We start from the raw sequence: 21893 nt of genomic DNA on the forward strand, positions 1-21893 counted from the left end.
GGATGGATTGGATTGGATGGAATGGATGGATGGATGAATGTATGGATTGGATTGGATGGATGGATTGGATTGGATTGAATGGATGGATTGGATTGGATGGATGGAATTGATTGGATTGAATGGATAGATGTATTGGATTGATGGATGAATGGATTGAATTGATTGGATTGCATGGATGGATTGGATTGGATTGGATGGGTGGATTGAATTGAATGGATAGATTGATTGGATTGGATGGATAGATGGATTGGATGGATGGATGGATTGGATGGATGGTTGGATTGGATGGATTGATGGATGGATGGATGGATTGGATTGGATGGATGGATTGGATGGATGGATTCGATTGGATTGGATGTATGAATGAATGGATGGATTGAATTGGATTGAATGGATGGATGGATGGATTGGATTGGATGGATTGATGGATGGATGGATTGGATTGATGGATGGATTGGATTGGATGGATGGATTAGATTGAATTGAATGGATGGATTGGATTGGATGGATGGATGGAATGGATTGGATTGGATTGAATGGATGAATGGATTGGATTGGATTGACGGATTGAATGGATTGGATTAGATTGGATAAATTGGATTGATGGATGGATGGATTGGATTGGATTGGATGGATGGATTGGATTGCATGGATGGATGGATGGATAGATGGATGGATTTATTGGATTGGATGGATAGATGTATTGGATTGGATGAATGGATGGATGGATTGGTTGGATGGATTGGATTGGATGGATGGATGGATGGTGTGACGAGTAACTACTTGTAGCAGGTGTTCCTGAAAATCCGAGGGTTTAATTATCATAACTCAAGAAATTCATTCTACGACTTGTTTATTCATTTTCTTTAACAGTCCTCGAAGATCGGTTAAGGAGGAAATATTTATTTTAGAGAATTCATTTTTCATATACAGGGTGTCTCAAAAGTCCTTTGACATAGAGTAACTCTGTTATTAGAATTACAACAAAATGTAAGAGGAGAAACCGTCTCCAAATATGATGTTTTCAATCTAAAGTGAAGGATCTTTTCAAATCGAACGAGTCGTTTTGGCTGTATGCGTCCAATGTTAAACGAAAATTCAACCTTGCCATTTACCTGGACCCACAACATAAGTGAATGAAATTACTGTCCTTTACGTTAACGTGTCGATAGCCAGCCCCAATTTCAATTTCAAACAGTAACGAACTCAAATTATAATTTCTTATTATAAATAGAGTTAATTATATAATTTGTATTGAGGTTATTGAAAATTGCTAAGATGTATAAATTAAAAGGGTGCGGCAATGTTAACACACCAAAAGAATACGAGAGAGCGTTTCACCAATGGGGAGGGATTTTTTTTTTTTTTTTTTTTTTTTATCGGACCTTACTAAGTGCTGTTTACGAAATGATGTGTAAACGTGAAGAATCTTTGTGCCTATGTTTGCCATTGCAATAGATGACGAAACAACATTAAAGACACAAAGAAACAAAATGTTGCAGTATCTAATCTTTCTAGCATCTACAAAATTCCAATCACATTTGAAGGGAATACAGTGACTCAGTGCTAGGGTATTCATCTCTGGTACGAGGATTCCTATCTCGATCCCCAGATCATGTGATTTTGTGGTGGACAGTGTCATGTTCGTGAATTTTCTCGAGTTGTCTCGTTTCGTCCCACATTCTTTTCTACTAATTCTTTCATAATCTCTAATTTTCATTTATCTGTTTTGGCCGACAAGCCATAACCGAGGGATGTAAATTTAGATATTTCGTTTTTTCCAAAACAATATTCAAGATCTTAAAGATCATTGGTGCTTTGTACTGCTCTCCGTGACTAATGAAGTGCGGATGAAGCTTTCCATATAAGAGGAAATGTGACTTAACACAGGGACAGGAAACTTGGATAGGAAATAAAACGCAATGGTAACCAATTGTATTAATAAATTTAGTGTAAAAATATTTTTTTTGTTTATTCACAACAATAATATACATATTTGATTACCAAAAAGATAAAAGGAAAAGTCTACTCACAAAAATCACCAACTAAAAAAAATTCAAATTATGAATTACCAGCCATGAAAGTAAATGAAGTATTAAGTCTACTGCATTACTTCATTCTTTATCATTTTAGTTGTGTCGGATGTATATGAGCTACACTACAAACTATATGGCTGGTTTTCTACATAATAGTTTAACGAATAATTTGTATTTATAGCATGCTATTTGGGAACATCAAACATGCAAGTCCGTAGTTTTTTTTACGTTAATTTACTTTCGAGGTCTTAAGTCGTTTGGTAATTTTAATAAAAGATATAAATCTGTAAGGATTTTCAGCGAGTATTAAATGTAAATAAGAAGATAAATACATAATATTCGCAATCGGTTGCTGTCAGGATGAAGTTCGGTTAGTCTTGGAAATATTGCTGATGATTATTCATGATATGTCTTCAAAGAACATGAAGGTGAGTGTTGTATGTATAGTGGTAGGTCTTCACTTTTGCGATTTGCACACTGACAGATCAAAATTGTACCTCCCTTAAAATGACCCATTTTCTTTGTTGTTACAAAACCATTGAGGCTAGTGTAATGTATATTAGTGCACATCCATATTGATTTTAATTTAGTTGAAAAATAATTATTTCATCTTTAACAGGAGTTTCATTCTAATGTTTCCATTTTCTTTCTCTTTTGCAGAGGGTAAATTAGAGTTTGAGCGGAATGCACCACACGTCACTTTCAAGCGAGCTCAGTGTATTCTGTTTGACTTAAGATATCTCTTAAGTGCAAAGCCGGAAACATGGACTGATCCTCTGCGGAGAGGTTTTCTTCATGGATTCTCTCTCTTACTAAGTCTCCTTGCATACATGCAGGTAAATATTATTGCTCAAAATAATTCAAACGATTTTGTTTATAGTTTTTACACCTCAAACTTGTACTACTAGATAATAAGAATTCAAATGGAAAACGACTGAAAGTTTTTGATGTGTGGTGACAGAAAAATTAGCTAGATGAAACAGGAAGGCAAGAGAAAGCCCTATCAAAAGTAGGAAGGGAAGAACGATACAGCTGTAATACTTACTGTTTCCAGTTTTTTATTTATTTAGTTATTTATTAAGAATCTTATGTTTGTGTTACACTTTTACTGTAGCCATTGATAAATATGTAGAACTACGGAAACAGGAATATATATATATAAATTTATAATCATAATCATTACAGCAATTAAATTGTCTATTCAACTTAATATAACTTATCGTTATTGTTGCATATTGTAGTAAAACTTTTCATAATACGAAATTTTACAAATATTCTTTGTCCACAACATTTTTAGTCTAAGCTTAACAACACAATAGGCAAATCTAGCAAATCCTAAAACTTTTACACTGATGAAAGCAGCAAAACAAAATAAAAAACAAACAAATGGAAAATATTTGAAGGAACATAAAATGGTAACATTAAATAAAAACCTAATGGAATAAATATATTTTTACAGTAGGAATACTTCTTCTAGTTCTCTGCCTTTGGGTATGGTACCCTGTATTGAGGCGATATTGCCTCGTAGAACTGCCATACTTATTCTTCGTATGAGGAAGGTGCTTCTTTATCATTGCCAGATAACTGCGTGATCCCTCTGCCTATTTCTTTTATAAAGTTAATACCTTCAGTGCCCCATGCACCACTGGATTCAATAGTGATAATATTGAAATTATACTTCTACATATTACAAAATTATATTTCTCCGCAAGATTACTGTATTTTCTCCTTTTTTCCGTTTCATTTCGGCTTGCTATATTTCCCGCCTGAATCGAAGAAAGGGGAAGATTGGAAGGAGCGAACGTATATGAACTTGTAAAGTCTCAAATTAGCGCTTTACCTCTCTTCCACGGTAACAGTCATCCCATCTGGTCTTTTTCCATCTGTTCTCCTACACCCAATGGGTTCTCTTATTGCAGGTATGCCGGCTGAGATTAGTGCTCTCATTATAATGTCGTTAACATTTGAGTGGCGAGAATGTCTACCTGCGCTTTTGGAACATGAAAGGCCATGAAAACCTTTTTTATTTACTTCGCTCTTACATGCTTGACAATTGTGGTCTTCACATATATATCTGCCCCTAGACGTAATGCAATGGCTATTCGGAAGCATTCATTACTTAGGTGAAGGCCGAGCTTGGGCGAAGGCAGGGCTTTGAGCCAAGCACCTGCTTCTAAGGAGGAAGCATAAATTAATCTAGCTTTGTCTTCTAAGTTGTCTGCCGATTGGAGTAAAAAGGAGAAGTGTAATTTAATGATAGGCATGTCCCGTGTGATTTGTTTTGATCTGGAGTTGATTTCGGGTAATTCTAAGCCTACTAATATTGACCAAGTTGTAGAGCAATCCTCAATCTCAGTAATTCTGTGAGAAATTATATAGTGTTGGAGAAGCGATTCGATTAGGCATTTGGAACCATAGAATGATGCCAAGAAGGCGGGAATAGCCATATCTAAGGCTCGTCGGATGCCTAATCCTCCAAAACTGATCGGAAGAGAAGCCTGTAGCCATGTATTATGAGGAAGAAAACATGATGGATTCCAATCCAGATTTGATGGAGCTATCGTAACGTTCAAGTAGATCTTCTCTCCAAGATGGTGAACATCGTAGAAAATATATCAACCTTCGCAGGGTAAAAGAAGTTCTTAATAAATAGAAAGCTGAGTGTGCCGATATTAATGACAATCGTTGGAAATAATTCTCCAGCTTGGCAGTCTTCTCAATTAATAAAGTTTTCCTTGCTTCAGAAGAAAGGGCGGAACCCAGGCGTCATTAATTGAATGCCTGGAGCCGCCTCATTCAACATGGTGAAAAATATATTTGTCTGTTCTAGAGGTGTTTCCAGGAAGCTAATCTCACATTTGGAGTAGTTTAGTTGGAAGCCTATTAAAGATGCCTTTCTATTGATATCATTTAATGTATTTAGTATGGTATTCGGGTCTCCAGCTATAGTATATATATATAATACAGATAATTATGAATTTATTGAAACACTTGAAAATAGAGCAACTTACCAGAGTGGTATAGCGTTGGACCACCTTTCGCCCTCAAAACAGATTTAATGTGACTTAAAATGGAGCCATAGCACGCCACAACATGTCCAGCTGTATGAATGGGTACATTATCATTCTGGAATATGGCGTCATTGCTCGGAAACAATCTGGACCATGGTATTTGTATCTTCCCGGGAAATGCGATATAATCACGGGCTCTCGATCGGTAAACGTCAACTCTGAACTTATTGAAGGATGGCTTACCCCATAATATTACACGTTTGCAGTCATCAGCAGTCCATATTTCGTGTTTGCGGCAATGCGGCACCTTTGGCGTCGTGCAAAAGCGTTGTGATACCTTATCAGCGGTTTCATCCATGCAAGTCGATCCGAAATGTTCATGTCATGTAACTTATTTCAGATCCTGATTGTCGACATAGACTGTGGGAGATCTGCTTGAGTTCCTTCATCTGTTGCTCCTCAGTCACACGACGATTCAACTGACAATACGTTTTAAATCTCGGCGGCACCTGTCAGTGAAGGTTTTCTTCCGACCACTGTTTTTCTTCACCAAATTGATTTTGCCACGAGTTTAGTAGCCCGCTACCATCTTGGACACTGTACCTTTCGATACACTCAATATACTTGACATTTTCGTCACATTCGTACCACACAACGAGCCCCAAGAATTTGCCTCGTTTGGAAAGCAGAGAGATCGCTCATTTTACATTTCTGTTTTATACAAAGTTTCCATTACAGAAATACACTTCGTCCACCTATGTTCTAGAGCTGTTACACCTTGAAAAAAAATGGCGGTTAGGTAGCAAGCCATTGTTCCACAGCATGTACACAGTTTTACCTGCCACAACGGAATTCACGTAACCAGTTTTTATTTATTTATTTATTTGGTAGGAGAGGCAGTATCACCTAACACACTAAAAATTTCTGCGTACATTTTCGTAGCTGTTAGACCTTTCATCTGGGAGTATTTGATCACGGTACGCACTTCAGTTTTTCTTTATTTTCACGAACCGGACGCACTTACTACTTGTAAAACAGAACACAACCAATATCAATAACATTACCCTTCACATTGACATACGTACTTCTAAAGCCTTAAAGTACAAATGTTATGAGCACAATAATTGTTTAACTTATATCAGGGACAATAATTGTTGGACAGACCTTATATCTATATGTTTCAACCGGCCCGCTAATAAAATTGAAGAGGTAATATATTTTTTAAATTTATTTGTACCTTTTTTTAAATGTTCATGCCTAATAAAAAGAATGTACGTAGGTGGCTATCATTGCGTAAATCTAGATTTCACTTCTAATTGTATACATATTTTCTTGAATTAATCTTTGGGTTAGCACGCCCATTCTACAAGATGAGGCCTTTGGTCCCGGGAGATGAGATTTTATAGAATTACTTTCAAGTGTTCGTAGCTCAGACCTAATCTGGCCTAGCATAGACATATGCAACAGAAAACAGGATACTCAGAATATAGCAAAGATTCAGAAAATCTATGACCGCACACTCAACAAACCACTCATTTGGGAGCGGGAAAGGAATGACCTCATTCACGGAAATTTGGTTCTTTGCTTTCAGTGCTTATAAATTAGCCATTACTGGACTAGCATTCGATTTAGAAATTGGCTGAGTTTTAGCAGCCTGTGAATGATCTAGGAATTTGGATTGTAATACTTACGGAGCTCTGCTTCTTTATTTTCAAATAACAGTTTGATTAGTAGAAAAGAAAAGTATTAATTACTTTGGTATGATGTTGAAATTGAATCACTATTCACTTTTCGATGAATACGGTAGATACTTTCATAGGGCTTGTGATCGATATTTTCAAATATTGATATCGAATTTTTTTTTATATTTCTATATATCAATGTTTTTCGATATTTTTCATATCGCATCACGAAATCAACTGAACTGTTCGATTGTTTGTTGGGTTAGAGTTTTGCGTTCCTTTCAGCATCGAGGCTGTATGAGACGTGGACCGACAGCTTTACGTGAGATCCGAACCACATGAGCTCCGCCGGATACCTGAAACGTTTGAAATGCTCTGTGGAATATAATTACGACGTACTTCGAACTGTGTTTTAACTTACTGCGAAAGTAGAGTATCTCACGAGCCCCTCAAGTTAGGACAATAACATTTAGTATATGTATTTCTCATTAAAAATAAGCTGACACGGGTCCCTGCATTTTTGAAAATACCCGTTTTAAGGGCGAAGGAAGATGTCATGTTGTATATTTTTGCCACATTGAAAGTGGCGTTGATTGTGATCACATCATGGGAGAAAAGGTTATCAGTTAAAATGAATATTGGAACTTCCTTCTTCATGATGGAGTTTTATCAAGATTGATTGATTTAAATCAACTTTATTTAGCTTAAAACAGAAATAAAATACAGTATTTCTGATCATTCTAGGATTCTAATCTAATCTAAATTTAAAACTCTCATCTTAATTTTTATGATCGTAATAATGCAAGTTAAATCGAAGTACAGTATGTTGTTCTTATTACAGTTAAATGAATCAAGAATTTTGTCAGTGTAGTGATTTAATCATTTCATATGATATAGGAAACTTCAGGGGAAGCTTGAATCCATTTAAAATGCAATACTTAAAATTTTTAGTTCACAATTCTAATATCATCGTAATACATACCACAGACTTTTAACCGTAACTGGAACTTTATATATACATGACAGGCCGAACCATTTGAAATGAATTTTTAAACATAATTTGTACCTACCTCAAACTAGGTTTCTTTCATGTCACTCGAATGATTAAAATGCATATCGTAATGGAGAGATGAGAATTAAAATTTATGCCCAAAAAAAGTCTCAGGAGCTCTCAAGTTAGGAAAATGAAACTTTGTATATAACTGGACTTGTATCCTAGCATTTTAAGAAATTTCGGTTCTAAGAGGGAAATTTCTGTATTTTATTTCTCCATATTCAAATCGACGTTGTTTGCCTCATCATCAAGGGAAAACGGCCGAACCATTTCGAATAAATTTTTGAACATAGCACTTGGATCGAACCAATTTTTTATCATGTCATTTTCATTAAAGTATGTTCTAGAAATGGTGGAAGAGGGGTTTTAAAATGTATTACAAAACTAGAATAGCTCCCGAGCTCCTCATATTCGGAAGAAGAAACTTCGTATATAAGCCCCTCATCAATAAATAGCCACGTGCTCAAAGGTTTAGAAAGCAAGGAGGAGGGAGAGGCAATTTCTATTATTCTTAATATGTAAAAATAATATTGACATTGTATGTTTCATCATCACGGGAAAGCGGATGAACCGTTCGAAATGAATTTTTGAGCAGAGTTAGCATTTGACTGAAGCCAGGTTTTTTCTCGTCACTTTCACGAAAATGTGTTTCCTAAGGGAGAAGGAGTTCAATTTATGAAAACAATATGAATCCTGAATATCATGATCCTTCAAATTAAGCAGATGGAACTAGGTTCTTCTCGTTCTAACAATAGCATTTTACCTAGTTGTTAATATTGTAAATAAAAAGAAAAATGAAAAATATATTTAAGCAAAAAATTCGTTGATTAGAAACTCCTTACTACTAGATATGATATATTCTAGTATTATTTGTATCATACTGAGTACAGATAACCTGAAATCAAATATTTATATTCATACCCAATTGATGCTAATATGCGATATTACTTTGAATAATTTTACAATTCTTAAGTAATGTAGCGTATATGTACTATAATATATTTTACAGGGTGTCTGTCGGTCACGAAAGTCACGAATATCACGAAAAAGTCGCGAGATCAGAAAACTGTCATGAAAGTCAAGAAAAAGTCACGAAATTTAGCTTTTGGGTTACGATTTTTTTTTTATCTGTACAAATAGAAGTAGAGACTTGGATAATTTTGTTCCATAAAACGTTAAAATTTACCGCCAAAAATGTATGTGGTCTGCTTTAATCGCTACCAAATTGTAATCAAAGCACGCTTCTATCGCATTTCATGAAAATTCGGCCTAATTTGCACCCAAATTCGCTCTTGAGATTGCCCTTCAGCTGGCATCTGATCAGTTTATTCAACTGCCCCGAAAAGATAATTAATAGAAGTGAATAGCTACTTCTTCAGAGATTTTCCCTCTAGGTGAGCAGATTTTGTGCGTATCACACGTTCTTCTGTATTCCCGTCAAAAATGTGTTCTATTATGTGGATCGAAAATTCAAAGGTAATTGGAAGAGCGATCGAGATGTTGCCTTTCTTGAAGAAATATGACAATCAAGTGTCTTCAAAACCTCCGGGCATACAAAATTTGCACGTTCTACAGAAGTTAGCGACGATCTGCTACAAGTGAAACTTTCATTCCTGTAATCGGTAGCATTAGAACTAGAACACTATCTGACAGATTTTCAATCGGACAAGCGTTTTCTACCAATCATGTTTGACGAACTGTATTTTGTGGTCCACAGTATTGGTAATCACTTCCTAAAGAAGTATAATGTCTTCTGTTAAAAGAGCCAAGCAACTGGTAGCTGTGGATGTGACAGACAGAATCTTCTGGATATTGGCTTTGGTGTCACAACAGCACGCAAAGGAATACAAGAACTTGGATTCTTTTGATTTTATTTTTTTAGAAAAATTGGAGAAATTTTCTCGTTCCTTTGTTTACATCATTAATCAAAAATCACCATTGCGCGAGGTTATGGTGAGAGGATCAACGTGCCTTTCTCCGTATGTGGTGACAAATAGTTCTTTGAGAGAATCTCGTATTACTAGTACTTTACAAGAACTGACCTCGAAAAGCCATGTAGTTCACGACGAAGCAGAAAAAAATTGAGAAAAGTTATTTATCACCGTGTGAAAAATGACATATTTAAGAAGTATGTAGTTAGTTTAATTGGAAGAAAGACAGATTAGATGTATTTCTTATGAAAATTTCCATCATAATGAAAAACTTGTGGAATTTTTCTAAACGCATACTTACAATATTCCATAGAAATAGTGCTGTAAAAAGAGGATGTTCTGTTAACAAAGAGTATTTAGTGAAGAACCTCTCTGAACATTCTTTAATTTTCCAAGGTTCCGTATACTGTGCCGTACTATTCATTGGAGGTTTACATAAGGTATCGGTAACAGTATGATCAGTCTATGGTCTATGGCTGTGAGAAATGCATCGTTGAAACGAATGTGAACTTTGAAGTAAAAATGAGATGAGGAACACGAAGGATAAAAGAAAATCAAGATAGAAGCAGAATACTTTAAAGAATCGACGGAGAAGAAAAGGAAATTGTTACAACAGATCGAAGTTGAAGCACTTCAGAAGGAGATCGAAAAAAGGGTAAAACAATACAGTGGAACCTGGATAATTCGAACTTCTGTAATTCGATAACTTCTTTATTTCGAATTTTTCTCTTGGTCCCTAGAATTTTATATACAATGAATGCTTAAAAAAATAATGATTAATTCGAATTATAATCTGGATAATTCGAAGTTTTGGCCGTGTAAATCTAAAAGGAGGTCAAGTCATCGGGTCGGATTTTCCAAGAAATGGATGAAGATACGTACTGTAGCAGGCTTTCCGCCCCGCCCGCAGACTACTCAGCTTGAAGGTCATCGCACCCACCCCTCCACTCCTCTCCCAGCACGTACACCAATGCGCTGGCCGGCCGCCTGATTTGTTTTGCACACGTCTCTACTGCTCATAAATCACAATAGTGGCACTTCCCGACAGTTCAGTAGTGCGTGTATCATCGATAGTGGTTTGTTTTGACATTCGTGAAGGTGCAGTAGTGTGCGTATCGTCGTCTGTGATTCGTTTCGACATTTGTGATTTCGTCTGTGTTTTATGATTTTTTCAATGTTCACGCATAATACAGTGCTAGTGTATGTACGTACGTATTACAGTACAGTATTTTACTTCATATTGTATTAACCTATGTTTTTTTCTAGTTTTACAATGAGTGTATGGTACTTAAAACACTTATTATTAGCTCCAATAATGTTCTTTATGTTAAAACCTGAAGTTTGATTGTTTATTTCAATCATTTACAAAAACTTTTCTAATTCGAATTTTTGTATAATTCGAATTTTTCTACTGGTCCCTTGAGGTTCGAATTATCCAGGTTCCACTGTATTAGCCAACGTAAGAGAGAGAGAATCCATCAGTACAACTGTTTACAATCAGTGTGACATTTTTAAAGGACTGCTAAGGATTTGTCATTATACGTACATCATGTGTATTTAGATACGTAATTTTAAGATCAGTGAATTTGTGAGTGTTTGTTGTTGGTTAATTACCGAACAAAACATACTATATAGAGTGAATGCTCCAGGGAACAGCCTTTGAAGGTAGAGATAAGTTAAAGATAAGTGCTAAAGAATACAGGTACTGAGTGATTCTATTTCAAATCGTCCAGGGTGGTCCACACGACTGTCTCAGATTTAGCTTATTTTTTAAAATAAGAAACTACATACAAAATTATTAGACCCATATTTTTTCTTTTTGCTGAAAAAAATTTTTTCTTCGATATACAGCCTTCCAAAATGGCCGCCCTCCTCTCGGATTGTTCGAAAAACTGTCACATTAAAAGTTCTGTTGTAGAGAAACGAATGTACTTAGTAACATAATCGCAATAGCAGGAAGAGTATAAAGTTGTATGTTACATTGGAGGGCCAAAATTCGTCTATTGGTCCAATAGGAATCGCGCAATTTACTCGCAATGTTGCCAACTTTGGTGAAATTTTTGCTAACTTCAAACATTTTTTTTTTCTGTTCTCACGAGCAATATCAACCATCTGCTTCTAGCATCGAAATCTACTCCATAAGGTCTCTTGAAGATGCAAAGGACTTACGTTTCTGATTATTACATCCCACGTTACAGCATGATGAAAAGCTGAAAATTTCATTAAGACGCCATGTTTGAACGCCATTTTTTCAAAAACCCCACCTTTTAAAAATCTGATTTTTTTTCATGTATTGGAGAAGTACCTAAGTATTTAATATCCGTTAACCGTTCATGCGGCTGCAGCCCCTAACATTCGCAATTAATTATTGAAATTTCGATTTTTGTACTTGAAATGTAAATATTTCCTATGGGCATTTAGATCCTATACACAAAGCGATTTGAAAGGGAGTATGAAAATTTTGAGAGATGAATCCTGACATCAAATCCAATAGAAAAGTTCCTATAAACATGAGTCGAATTCCGCTTCGTTTTCGAGTTACAGGGTTTCCAACTCGGGACCCAAAATCGGCTCGCGACAATGTAAAATAAAATATAAATTTTGTGTTAAATCAGAACTGTGTGTTAAAGTTATTATGAAGTTCAGAAAGTTGACTTGTTCAATATGATATTTTTTTTACGTGGGTTGCAATTTGTTGGCAGTGTTGCCAACTTGATAGAAATTTTGTTTGTTTCCAAATGACACTACGTGGTTTTTATTTGATATTTGGTATTCATTAATGATTGCAAACATCACATGAAGCACAATTTTTCCTACATCACCGCAGTTTTCGAAAACACATGTATTTCATTAAAAGATTTTATGTCGTGCGTTATTGATTGTTTGTGTGATTCGGTGTCGTGAACATCGTCCTAGTGTTCTCTGGAACCATGAAAATTGTTTACACTGGTAGCATGACATTGTAGTGCACTAGTTAAGTTTTTGTGCGAATAACAATGGGGAAGTCCTATTACAGTAAGTACCGTATTAAATATGTTGATGATTCTAAAAGGCATAAGATAATGTGTTGATTATGCTAAAAGCCGTAACAGGATTGTGCACAGAAAAAATTCTAGCCAAAAAATTTATCTTGCGGTAAAATATATGGATTGCGTACAGCGTGTCAGCCCAAACGTACTATTAGGGGAGGATGATTATTTGTGTTCTGTACACAAGGTGATTTGAAAGGCAGCATGAAAAATTTTGAGAAGTGAATCCTTCACCGTAGACTAGGTTTCACCGATAACGGCCGTTTTAATGGGGACACATTCATGTTTAGCATGTTAACTGGCTGGTTAATGGTTTCCAAATCTACGTTCGAAGGAACAAATTCTTTATCTTGCTGGTGCATAATTTCATATTTACATCTTCTTTCGTGGTCACCAATATCTCACATACATTCACGTCGTTCACGGTAAATATTCAAAGTACCCTTTACAGAAATAATCATCCTCTCCTAATACTACGTTTTGGCAGACGCGCTGTACGCAATACATATATTTTACCGCAAGATAAAATGTTTGTCAAGAATTCTTTCTGTACACAATTATCTTATGCCTTTTAGAATCAACAACACATTTAATACGGTCCTTAGTGTAATAGAACTTCTCCATTGTTATTCACACAAACACTGTAACTAGTGCACTACAATGTCATGTTACCAGTGAAAACAATTTTCATGGTACCAGAGAACACTAGGACGATGTTCACGACCCCGAATCTCGTAAGAAACTGTTTCGTGGTTGCAGCAGAACTTCTTGAACAAGTTCGAACTTGATGCGTGGAGTTACGAGAGGTTTTGTAATAATAAAAAATATTTTTTTCTTTTTCTTTTTATTATTATTATTATTAATATGACAACTTACACAGACGTAGTTGTTATTCGACATTTTGGTTTTACTAATGATGGCAAAAATCAAGTGAAATTCACACTTAATGTTGCAAACTATCAATAACGCACGAGATAAACCTTTTAATGAAATACATGTAAGTTTTCGAAAACTGTGGTGACATGGGGAAAATTGTGCTTAATGTGATGTTTGTAATCATTAATGAATACCACGTAGTGTCATTTGGAAACAAATAAAATTTCTATCAAGTTGGCAACACTGGCAACCGAATTGCAACCCACGTAAAAATTATCATATTGATACAAATCAACTTTCTGAACTTCATCATAACTTTAGCACATAGTTCTGATTTAACACAAAATTTATATTTTATTTTCCATTGTCGCGAGCCGATTTTGGGTCCCGAGTTGGAAACCCTGTAACTCGAAAACGAAGCGGAATTCGACTCATGTTTATAGGAACTTTTCTATTGGATTTGATGTCAGGATTCATCTCTCAAAATTTTCATACTCCCTTTCAAATCGCTTTGTGTATAGGACCTAAATGCCCATAGGAAATATTTACATTTCAAGTACAAAAATCGAAATTTCAATAATTAATTGCGAATGTTAGGGGCTGCAGCTGCATGAACGGTTAACGGATATTAAATACTTAGGTACTTCTCCAATACATGAAAAAAAATCAGATTTTTAAAAGGTGGGGTTTTTGAAAAAATGGCGTCCAAACATGGCGTCTTAATGAAATTTTCAGCTTTTCATCATGCTGTAACGTGGGATATAATAATCAAAAACGTAAGTCCTTTGCATCTTCAAGAGACCTTATGGAGTAGATTTCGATGCTAGAAGCAGATGGTTGATATTGCTCGTGAGAACAGAAAAGAAAGTTGAAGTTAGCAAAAATTTCACCAAAGTTGGCAACATTGCGAGTGAATTGCGCGATTCCTATTGGACCAATAGACGAATTTTGGCCCTCCAATGAAACATACAACTTTATACTCTTCCTGCTATTGCGATTATGTTACTAAGCACATTCGTTTCTCTACAACAGAACTTTTAATGTGACATGTTTTTCAGTTTTTCGAACAATCCGAGAGGAGGGCGGCCATTTTGGAAGGCTGTATATCGAAGGAAAAATTTTTTTCAGCAAAAAGAAAAAAAATATGGGTCTAATAATATTGCATGTAGATCCCATATAAAAAAAAATAAATGAAATCTGAGACTATGATGGGGACCAATTGTGGCTTACCTGGACGATTTGAAATGGAATCGGTCTACTCTTATTAGTTTTCGAATGTTACGAAATTTTATGGTTTGGTAAAGAAAAGGTCACAAAAAAGTCACAAAATTTCATTTTGGAATGTTAGTAGACACCCTGTTTTAGCATGTAATATATTTTAGCATGTAATATTCATGGTTGATATCTTTAAACACGAATATGCTATTTAGTTTCATAAGTAGTGTACACTTATGCCCATACTTAAACAATTATTATCCTGCAAGGTTATACTGATACATTTTTATTCCAACCACGAATCGTTACAACTACTTTTCTACTTATTCGCAAAGGATTAGTCTCATCAGTTATTGTAACCTAGAAGGATCTTTTATTTCTTAAATATTGTGATCTGTCTTGCAGGATGACAGATTCAAATAAATAAATAAATAAATGAAATATTGCCCATAAAATTATGTGAAGAGGCTACTAACAAATAGAAAAATTAGATGAATAAGGCTTTATCTTGAGACAAGCAGATGCGGGTAAAACTCTTAAGTGTAGATTAACAGAATAGCTTTTAACCGATGTATATATTCTTTACACTGCCTAGGGTATGGATGCTGTTGTTCGGCAAGTAGGTCAACATATGGAGTATGAACCTGAATGGGAATCCGCATTTAATTTGCATATTAAACTTGCACCTGTGATTACTCTGGCGTTAGAATGGTGTGGTACTGATCGAGTGGTATTAATCAAAGCGTACAGGTATGTTCTACATTTAAACAAAAACCTCTGATAATGATTGTTCATATTTTCTTTAAAAACTTACTTTTATTCATGATATATAGTATAAGTTTAGTAGTAATATTGCGGGCCAGAAAATTGAAATACATTTGGATATCAAAATTCCAACACCAAGAATAGATTGATTCATTTGTACTTATGCCCTTTCTCAACTGCGATACTGTATAGAGAGAAACCTACGAGTTTAAAGTGAGATCTGAATCACTATAGTGTGTTCGATGCTCTAGCACTGGAAGTCGAACTCGGATTCTTATGTATCCTCGTCGCCAAAAGTGCCTTTACATCGCCGTGACGGGTATGTGACTGCGCAGTACTCCAAGGAAGGGATGGTTGCATAAGAAATTGTGATTAATTTTGAACAGTTTTTATTTTGACTAGGGAAATAACGTAGATATAGGGAGCAAAGGAAAAGATTTGAAGCATCAGTACACTATCATCTCGGAAAAGATTCGTATTCTCAGTTTTTCATTTTATTCTCTTATATGTTAAGTTAATAACTGCTGACAACTGCTACTAGCGCTTTTCACTCTTCAGGAATTTAACACGACATGTTCGCAGGACACTTTTCTAAGTCCTAAATGTATGCGTGAATTATTTCATTCGTCTCACTGCCCTTTATTTCAGAATGGAAACTGAATATGCTGAACGTATGTTTCGCTGTCGTCAAGCAAGGATTGTAATAAATGTAAATAAGGTTCTTCTTATTAAATAAAACACAGAAGTATCTATTCCATGTATAGCACAATATAATACAGTAATTAACCAACACGATAATCACTAACGCCCGCAGGACTTTTTTCGAACGGGGGGGGGGGGGGGGGAAGACCGGTATAGAGTTTTTTGATTTATTGCCCTATATATATTAAAAGTCATAGTTTATCATTGATAGCGTATATCCTCTTACTTTTTAAAATCGCCAGTTTAACCTATTCGTCAGAACATACATCTCCAGATATAATGTAGAGGGAAAAGAAGGAAAGAGATATGAAAAGTGGCGTAAGTAATTTTACTGCACCCTGGATAATCCATTACTCATACCCCCCCCCCCCGCCTGTCCCACGCATTTCAACTGCTGTGTTATATATATATGGTTCCATGTCAGAAGGGCCCGAAAAAGGGCTAGGATAGAAATACCCGAGTCAAAACGGGGCTCGGTTTTAAAAGGCCCCGCGTCAAAAGAGCAAGTTCAAAAGTGGCCCCGCGACAAAAATGCCCGAGTCGAAAATGCACAGCGTGAAAATGTTCCCCTCGTCAAAGGGGCCCGGTTCAAAGATCATCGCGAGAAGAGAGTCAAAAGGGCCCTATGTAAAAAAAAACGGACAAAGTGGACACCGCCTCAAAAAGACACGGGTCAAAAGATCCTTGCGAGTAAAGAGGCCGAGTCAAAAAGGCCTTATGTCAAAAAAGCCGGGTCAAAAAGGACCCCGTTTCAAAAGGGGACAGGTCAAGACGGTCCCGCGTCAAAATGACCCGAGTCAAAATGACCCCGCGGCAAAAGGCCCCGCGTCAAAAGGAGCCAAGTCAAAAGAGTCCCGCGTCAAAGGGGTCGGCAAATACAATTCCACGGCTAAAAATCCTGAGATCAGGAGTGAAAACCAGGAGAAAGATACATACGACCAGTGGCGTAACTAATTTTATTGTGCCCTGATCGTTCATCCAACTCATACCTTCCCTCTGCCGCCCGCATTTCAGCTGGTATATATATATATATATATATATATATATATAGAAATATATATATATATATATATTTCTATGTCAGAAGGGTACGGACAAAAGACAAGAATAGAAATGCCCGAATAAAAAGGGTCGAAAAAGCCCTGCGACCAAAGGATCCGAATCAAAACAGCCCCGCTGTCAAAAGGGCCGGAATCAAAAGGACGTCGCGACAAAAAGCCCCTATCAAAAATGTCCGAGTCAAAAGGAACCTCACCTCAAAAAGGACACGGGTCAAAAGGGTTACAGGCGAAAGGGCATCGCGAAAGGAAGCCCGAGTCAAAAAGGCCTCCGTTAAAACGGAACAAGTCAAAAGACCCCTGCGTCAAAAAGGACCGACTCAAAAGGCTCCGCGTCAAAAGGGCCCGGCAATATAATTTCACGGCGAAAAAGCCTGAGATCAGGACTGGAAATCAGGAGAAAGAAAGAGATATGATCAGTGGTGTAACAAATTTTACTGCGCACTGGTCATTGATCATGTATTTAATCATACCTGCCCCTGCCCTGCCCCACACAGAGTTGATATATATATATATATAGTTCTGTCAGAAGGACACGGACAAAAAGTCGAAGACAGAAATGCCCAAGTAAACTGGACCCCGGTCAAAAGGGACCGGCGACAAAAGGGTCCCGCTGTCAAAAGTGCCCAAGTCAAAAGGTCGTCGCGACAAAAGGGTCCTATCTAAAAATGCCCGGTGAAAAAGGACACCGCATCAAAAGGGCACGGGTGAAGACTGTCCCGTGTCAAAAGTTTCCGAGTCGAAAGGGCCACGCTACAAAATGTCCCGAGTCAAAAGAGGCCGCGCGTTAAAAGAGGCCGTTTTAAAGAAGCCCCGCGTCAAAAAGACCCCGGGATAAAAGGCCCGGTAAATACAATTCCACGGCTGAAGAGCCTGAGATCAAGAGTGGAAATCAGGAGAAAGAAAGATATATATAACCACTTACGTAAGTATTTTTACTGTGCCCTGGATCGTTGATCATCTATTTACTCATAACTTCCCCCTGCCCAACGCATTTCAGCTGGTGAATATATATTCTATGCCAGAAGGGCGAGGACCGAAATGCCCGAGTCAAAAGATCCCCGGGCGAAAGGGCCCCATGACAAAACTGCCCTAGTCAAAAACAGTCCCGCGTCTAAAGGGCTCGGCGACCAAAGGCGCCGAGTCAAAAGGGTCCAAGTCAAAACGGCCCCGAGAAGAAAGAGCCCGGGTAAGGAGTCGGCGACAAATGAGCCCGCGTCAAAAGGGCACTGTTTCAAAAGTGCCCTGGTTAAAAGGTCCGGAGTCAAAACGGGCGCGCACCGATACCGTTTGAGTCGAAAGTGCCACGCGTAAAATAGTCCCGACTAAAAAAGGGCCCGGTTCCACGGCTAAAAAGCCTGAGATCAAAGCACGAGAGGAAATCGAGCATGCACAAGTGTATATTGTCCCTTTGGTAAGTTGATGGTTTTGTGCAAAAGAAGGAAAAATATCTGTAGTTATTAGTAGCAAATAGGAAATTTGAATGGTGATATAAGTTTTGTTTGGTTGTTGATTGTTCTGCAACAAATGCTATTACTTAAGTCATTCTCCATTAAAGTAAGGTTGCACTCCCGTCTTTCGGAGTCTGTATTCTCGTTACTTTATATATTATTCATTTTCCCCTTAGTTCTAAAATTCGATTTCTAGCCCTAGATCAAAGTATAGTATGAACAATATTCTGTGAAAGCGATTAGTTTAATTTTGCAGTCAGAAGGCACATGTGGAGCTGTATACAGGGTTAGTGAAAAGTATTGGGAGAGAACAATAATAACGACGTGCGTGGATGGAGGCAAAAAATGTTACAATTGGCATTATTGCATTGACTTGGAGTGGGGTCACCTTCGAACGGATCTTGAATTCCGCCATATGGCATATCACACAATATTATTAAATATAAAAGATTGTTTTTAGACTAACTTATACCTTAATATTCCTACAAATGAGAATGTGAACTCGTTTGTGACACATCATCTGTTTGGGACAGAGTATGCTCTGTTTTACAGGGTGCCCGATGTTTAAAAGTAAATTACAGACATTCAGTAAAGCGACATCAGCATCATCCCTATTTATCGTATGATCATACTTCAGGTCTCGTTTTATCACAATACAGCAGCCTTTTAAATGGTAAACTCCGCATAAAACATTGCAACAGCTAACGCCGTGCAGTTAGGCCACCAAATATACATCTTCTTATCACATAGTCGTGTCAAGTAAAGAGACCCCTCTCTCACCTCCTTTCTTCTCTTCCATACTAAAATTAGCTAACAACATGAGCGCAATTCTTATTTCAAACTATACATGTATTAGTATAGATAAAAAGAAATAACAAAAAAGAGACGAAACAAGATTCATAGGTTGATGTAGGGAGAAACTGAAACACCCACAATGAAAAATTGAAACCAATGAATGTCTATTACACAGATTCAGAAATGAGCAGAGAGAGAGAGAGAGAGAGAGAGGAGGAGGAAAGGAGAGAAGAAGAAAAAGTAACGGGAGAACAGATAAAACTGTGGAGTTCAAACGTAGTAAGAAAATAACCTAACATTATAAAGTTCCGTTTCCAGAAATCCAACAGTAATATAGAAATAATGTTTGTTTTTACATAGTTTTTCAGAACTATTCGAATATATAGACGATCCTTTAAATATTTATTATGTTACTTTCATAATGGATAGCATACTCAATTTCAAGTAGAACTGTAGATCTCCGAGACACATCTAGGATAATGTCAAAGGTTTAACACACATGCTTTGTTTCCGCGTGATTCGACTGCAAATTCGGTAGTGTTCGTTGGACGTAATGATCCAAAATACATTCTAATATACCCAGTAGACAGCGTTGGTCATATCTTCCATTTCAGACTACTAATGCGAACTGAACGAAAAAAACGAAACGAAAAGAAAAGAGAAAGAAAGAAAAAAGAGAAAATTGAAGAGTGCTATTTTATTGCTAAATATCTATCAGATATAACCTATATTAAAAGTCCAAACTGTATCGTAATGGAAAGCTACAAATGTTGGAAAGGAAAAGTTCATGTTTCTCATAGATGTAGCATCTTTCAAATTTCAACGTGAATAAAACACATTGAATTATAGGACGGGAACAAATATTGTGTCGAACTAGTAAAATAAAATTTTGTTTTCAAATAACCAGAGAGGTACCATTTTCTAGTCTTTTCCGAAGAGTTATCTGTTCCGAACATCCAGCATTGATTTCATCTCTTCCGAATATAACGTAATTTGCACAGAGAGAAAGAACACGCTAAGAGCTCATACGCATCATCGTGTCAGTCGTGTGATGTTGGTTAGGTTATAGACCACCACTGGATCGAGGAATTTAAATCCGTAGTGAACCAGTAATTCGACTGAGATTCGGTAACCCAGAGGATAAAAAAGAGATTTCACTTATTTCCTTGCGTTTAAACAGTATTTCTGTCAGATATGACTAAGGCCGTTGATGTTATCCCCAGAGCACGAAAAACACGACGCCGAAGTTAACAGTTAATTAGATTCCCCGGACCAGGCTTCTGCTCCGTTTTAACTTTGGAATATGAACTGCATGTATGTGTGAGAGGGAGAGAGCTAGAGAAGTGAAAGATGCAAAGACAGATAGGGAAACGTCAAGAAAGAAAGAGAGGGGGACGGGACGAATATAAATATGAAGCATACTTACTATTGCAGTGTATGATATAGAACGCACACACTATTTACTCGAACTATCGCTAGTGATGCCTTGTAAGTTCTCCATCAGGAGATGAGTCTCTGTTTGCAGCCATTATTTTATGCGAAAAAATCATACTACCTGATGGAGTATCGAACCAAGATTTTTCATTTGGAAGTCTGACACGTTACCACTACATCACCGATTGCTTTAGCCAAACTTTGTTTAACAAATGGTGCAATGTTTCTTTCTGAGAACGATAACACGAAAATTGCATACTGCAGATCAATGATGTCTTTGGAATGTCCTGGTAATTCCTGTCCTCTTTCCCATCCAACATTCGTAAATCGTCTCTATCATGATACAGGTGTTTGCTTTCACATTGTTATGTATTGCTTGTCCAGTATGATAAGTCGATTCTTCACAATCACTATGCTACGAGGGTCATCCGAAAATTGGTACCCGTTTGTGCAATAAAGACACAGCAGTACATATTAACAAATATACAGATTTTTATTGGAAAGAGCATACTTTACACTACTTCTCCACATAATCACCAAGCAAATTTAGGCATTTGTCATACCGTGTGACGAGTTTTTGTATTCCAGCGTCATAGTCCTCCGCCACCAGCGTATTGAGATACGTAGTCACGCCTCCTTTAAGTTCGTCATCACTGTCAAATCTTTTTCCCGCCAGAAAGTCGAGACACATTAGGAAAATGATCACAGAGTTCATCAATTGTGACGCGCCGATCGTTCCTCACTCATTCGTCTACTGACCTCAGCAGTTCGTCTGTAATGACAGATGGTCTCCCTGAACGCTCCTCGTCGTGTGTACTCCCCCTCCCCAGGTTGAAGTTGCGACACCAGCGCCG

The 21893-nt window shown here is 36.9% G+C and overlaps 1 protein-coding gene across 1 annotated transcript in view; it reads left to right on the top strand.

The window, feature by feature from the left end:
- Positions 1 to 21893, top strand: part of Ubr1 (Ubr1 ubiquitin ligase) — a 360686-nt gene that overhangs the window by 82151 nt on the left and 256642 nt on the right. Inside the window, exons 8-9 of the mRNA XM_081752092.1 lie at positions 2697 to 2872; positions 15430 to 15584. Of these exons, the coding sequence (XP_081608218.1) occupies positions 2697 to 2872; positions 15430 to 15584 (331 nt within the window). The remainder of the gene's footprint in view (positions 1 to 2696; positions 2873 to 15429; positions 15585 to 21893) is intronic.

The sequence above is a fragment of the Thermobia domestica genome, chromosome 3 (assembly GCF_964235325.1).
Source record: "Thermobia domestica chromosome 3, izTheDome1.hap1.1, whole genome shotgun sequence".
Classification (NCBI taxonomy): Eukaryota; Metazoa; Arthropoda; class Insecta; order Zygentoma; family Lepismatidae; genus Thermobia; species Thermobia domestica.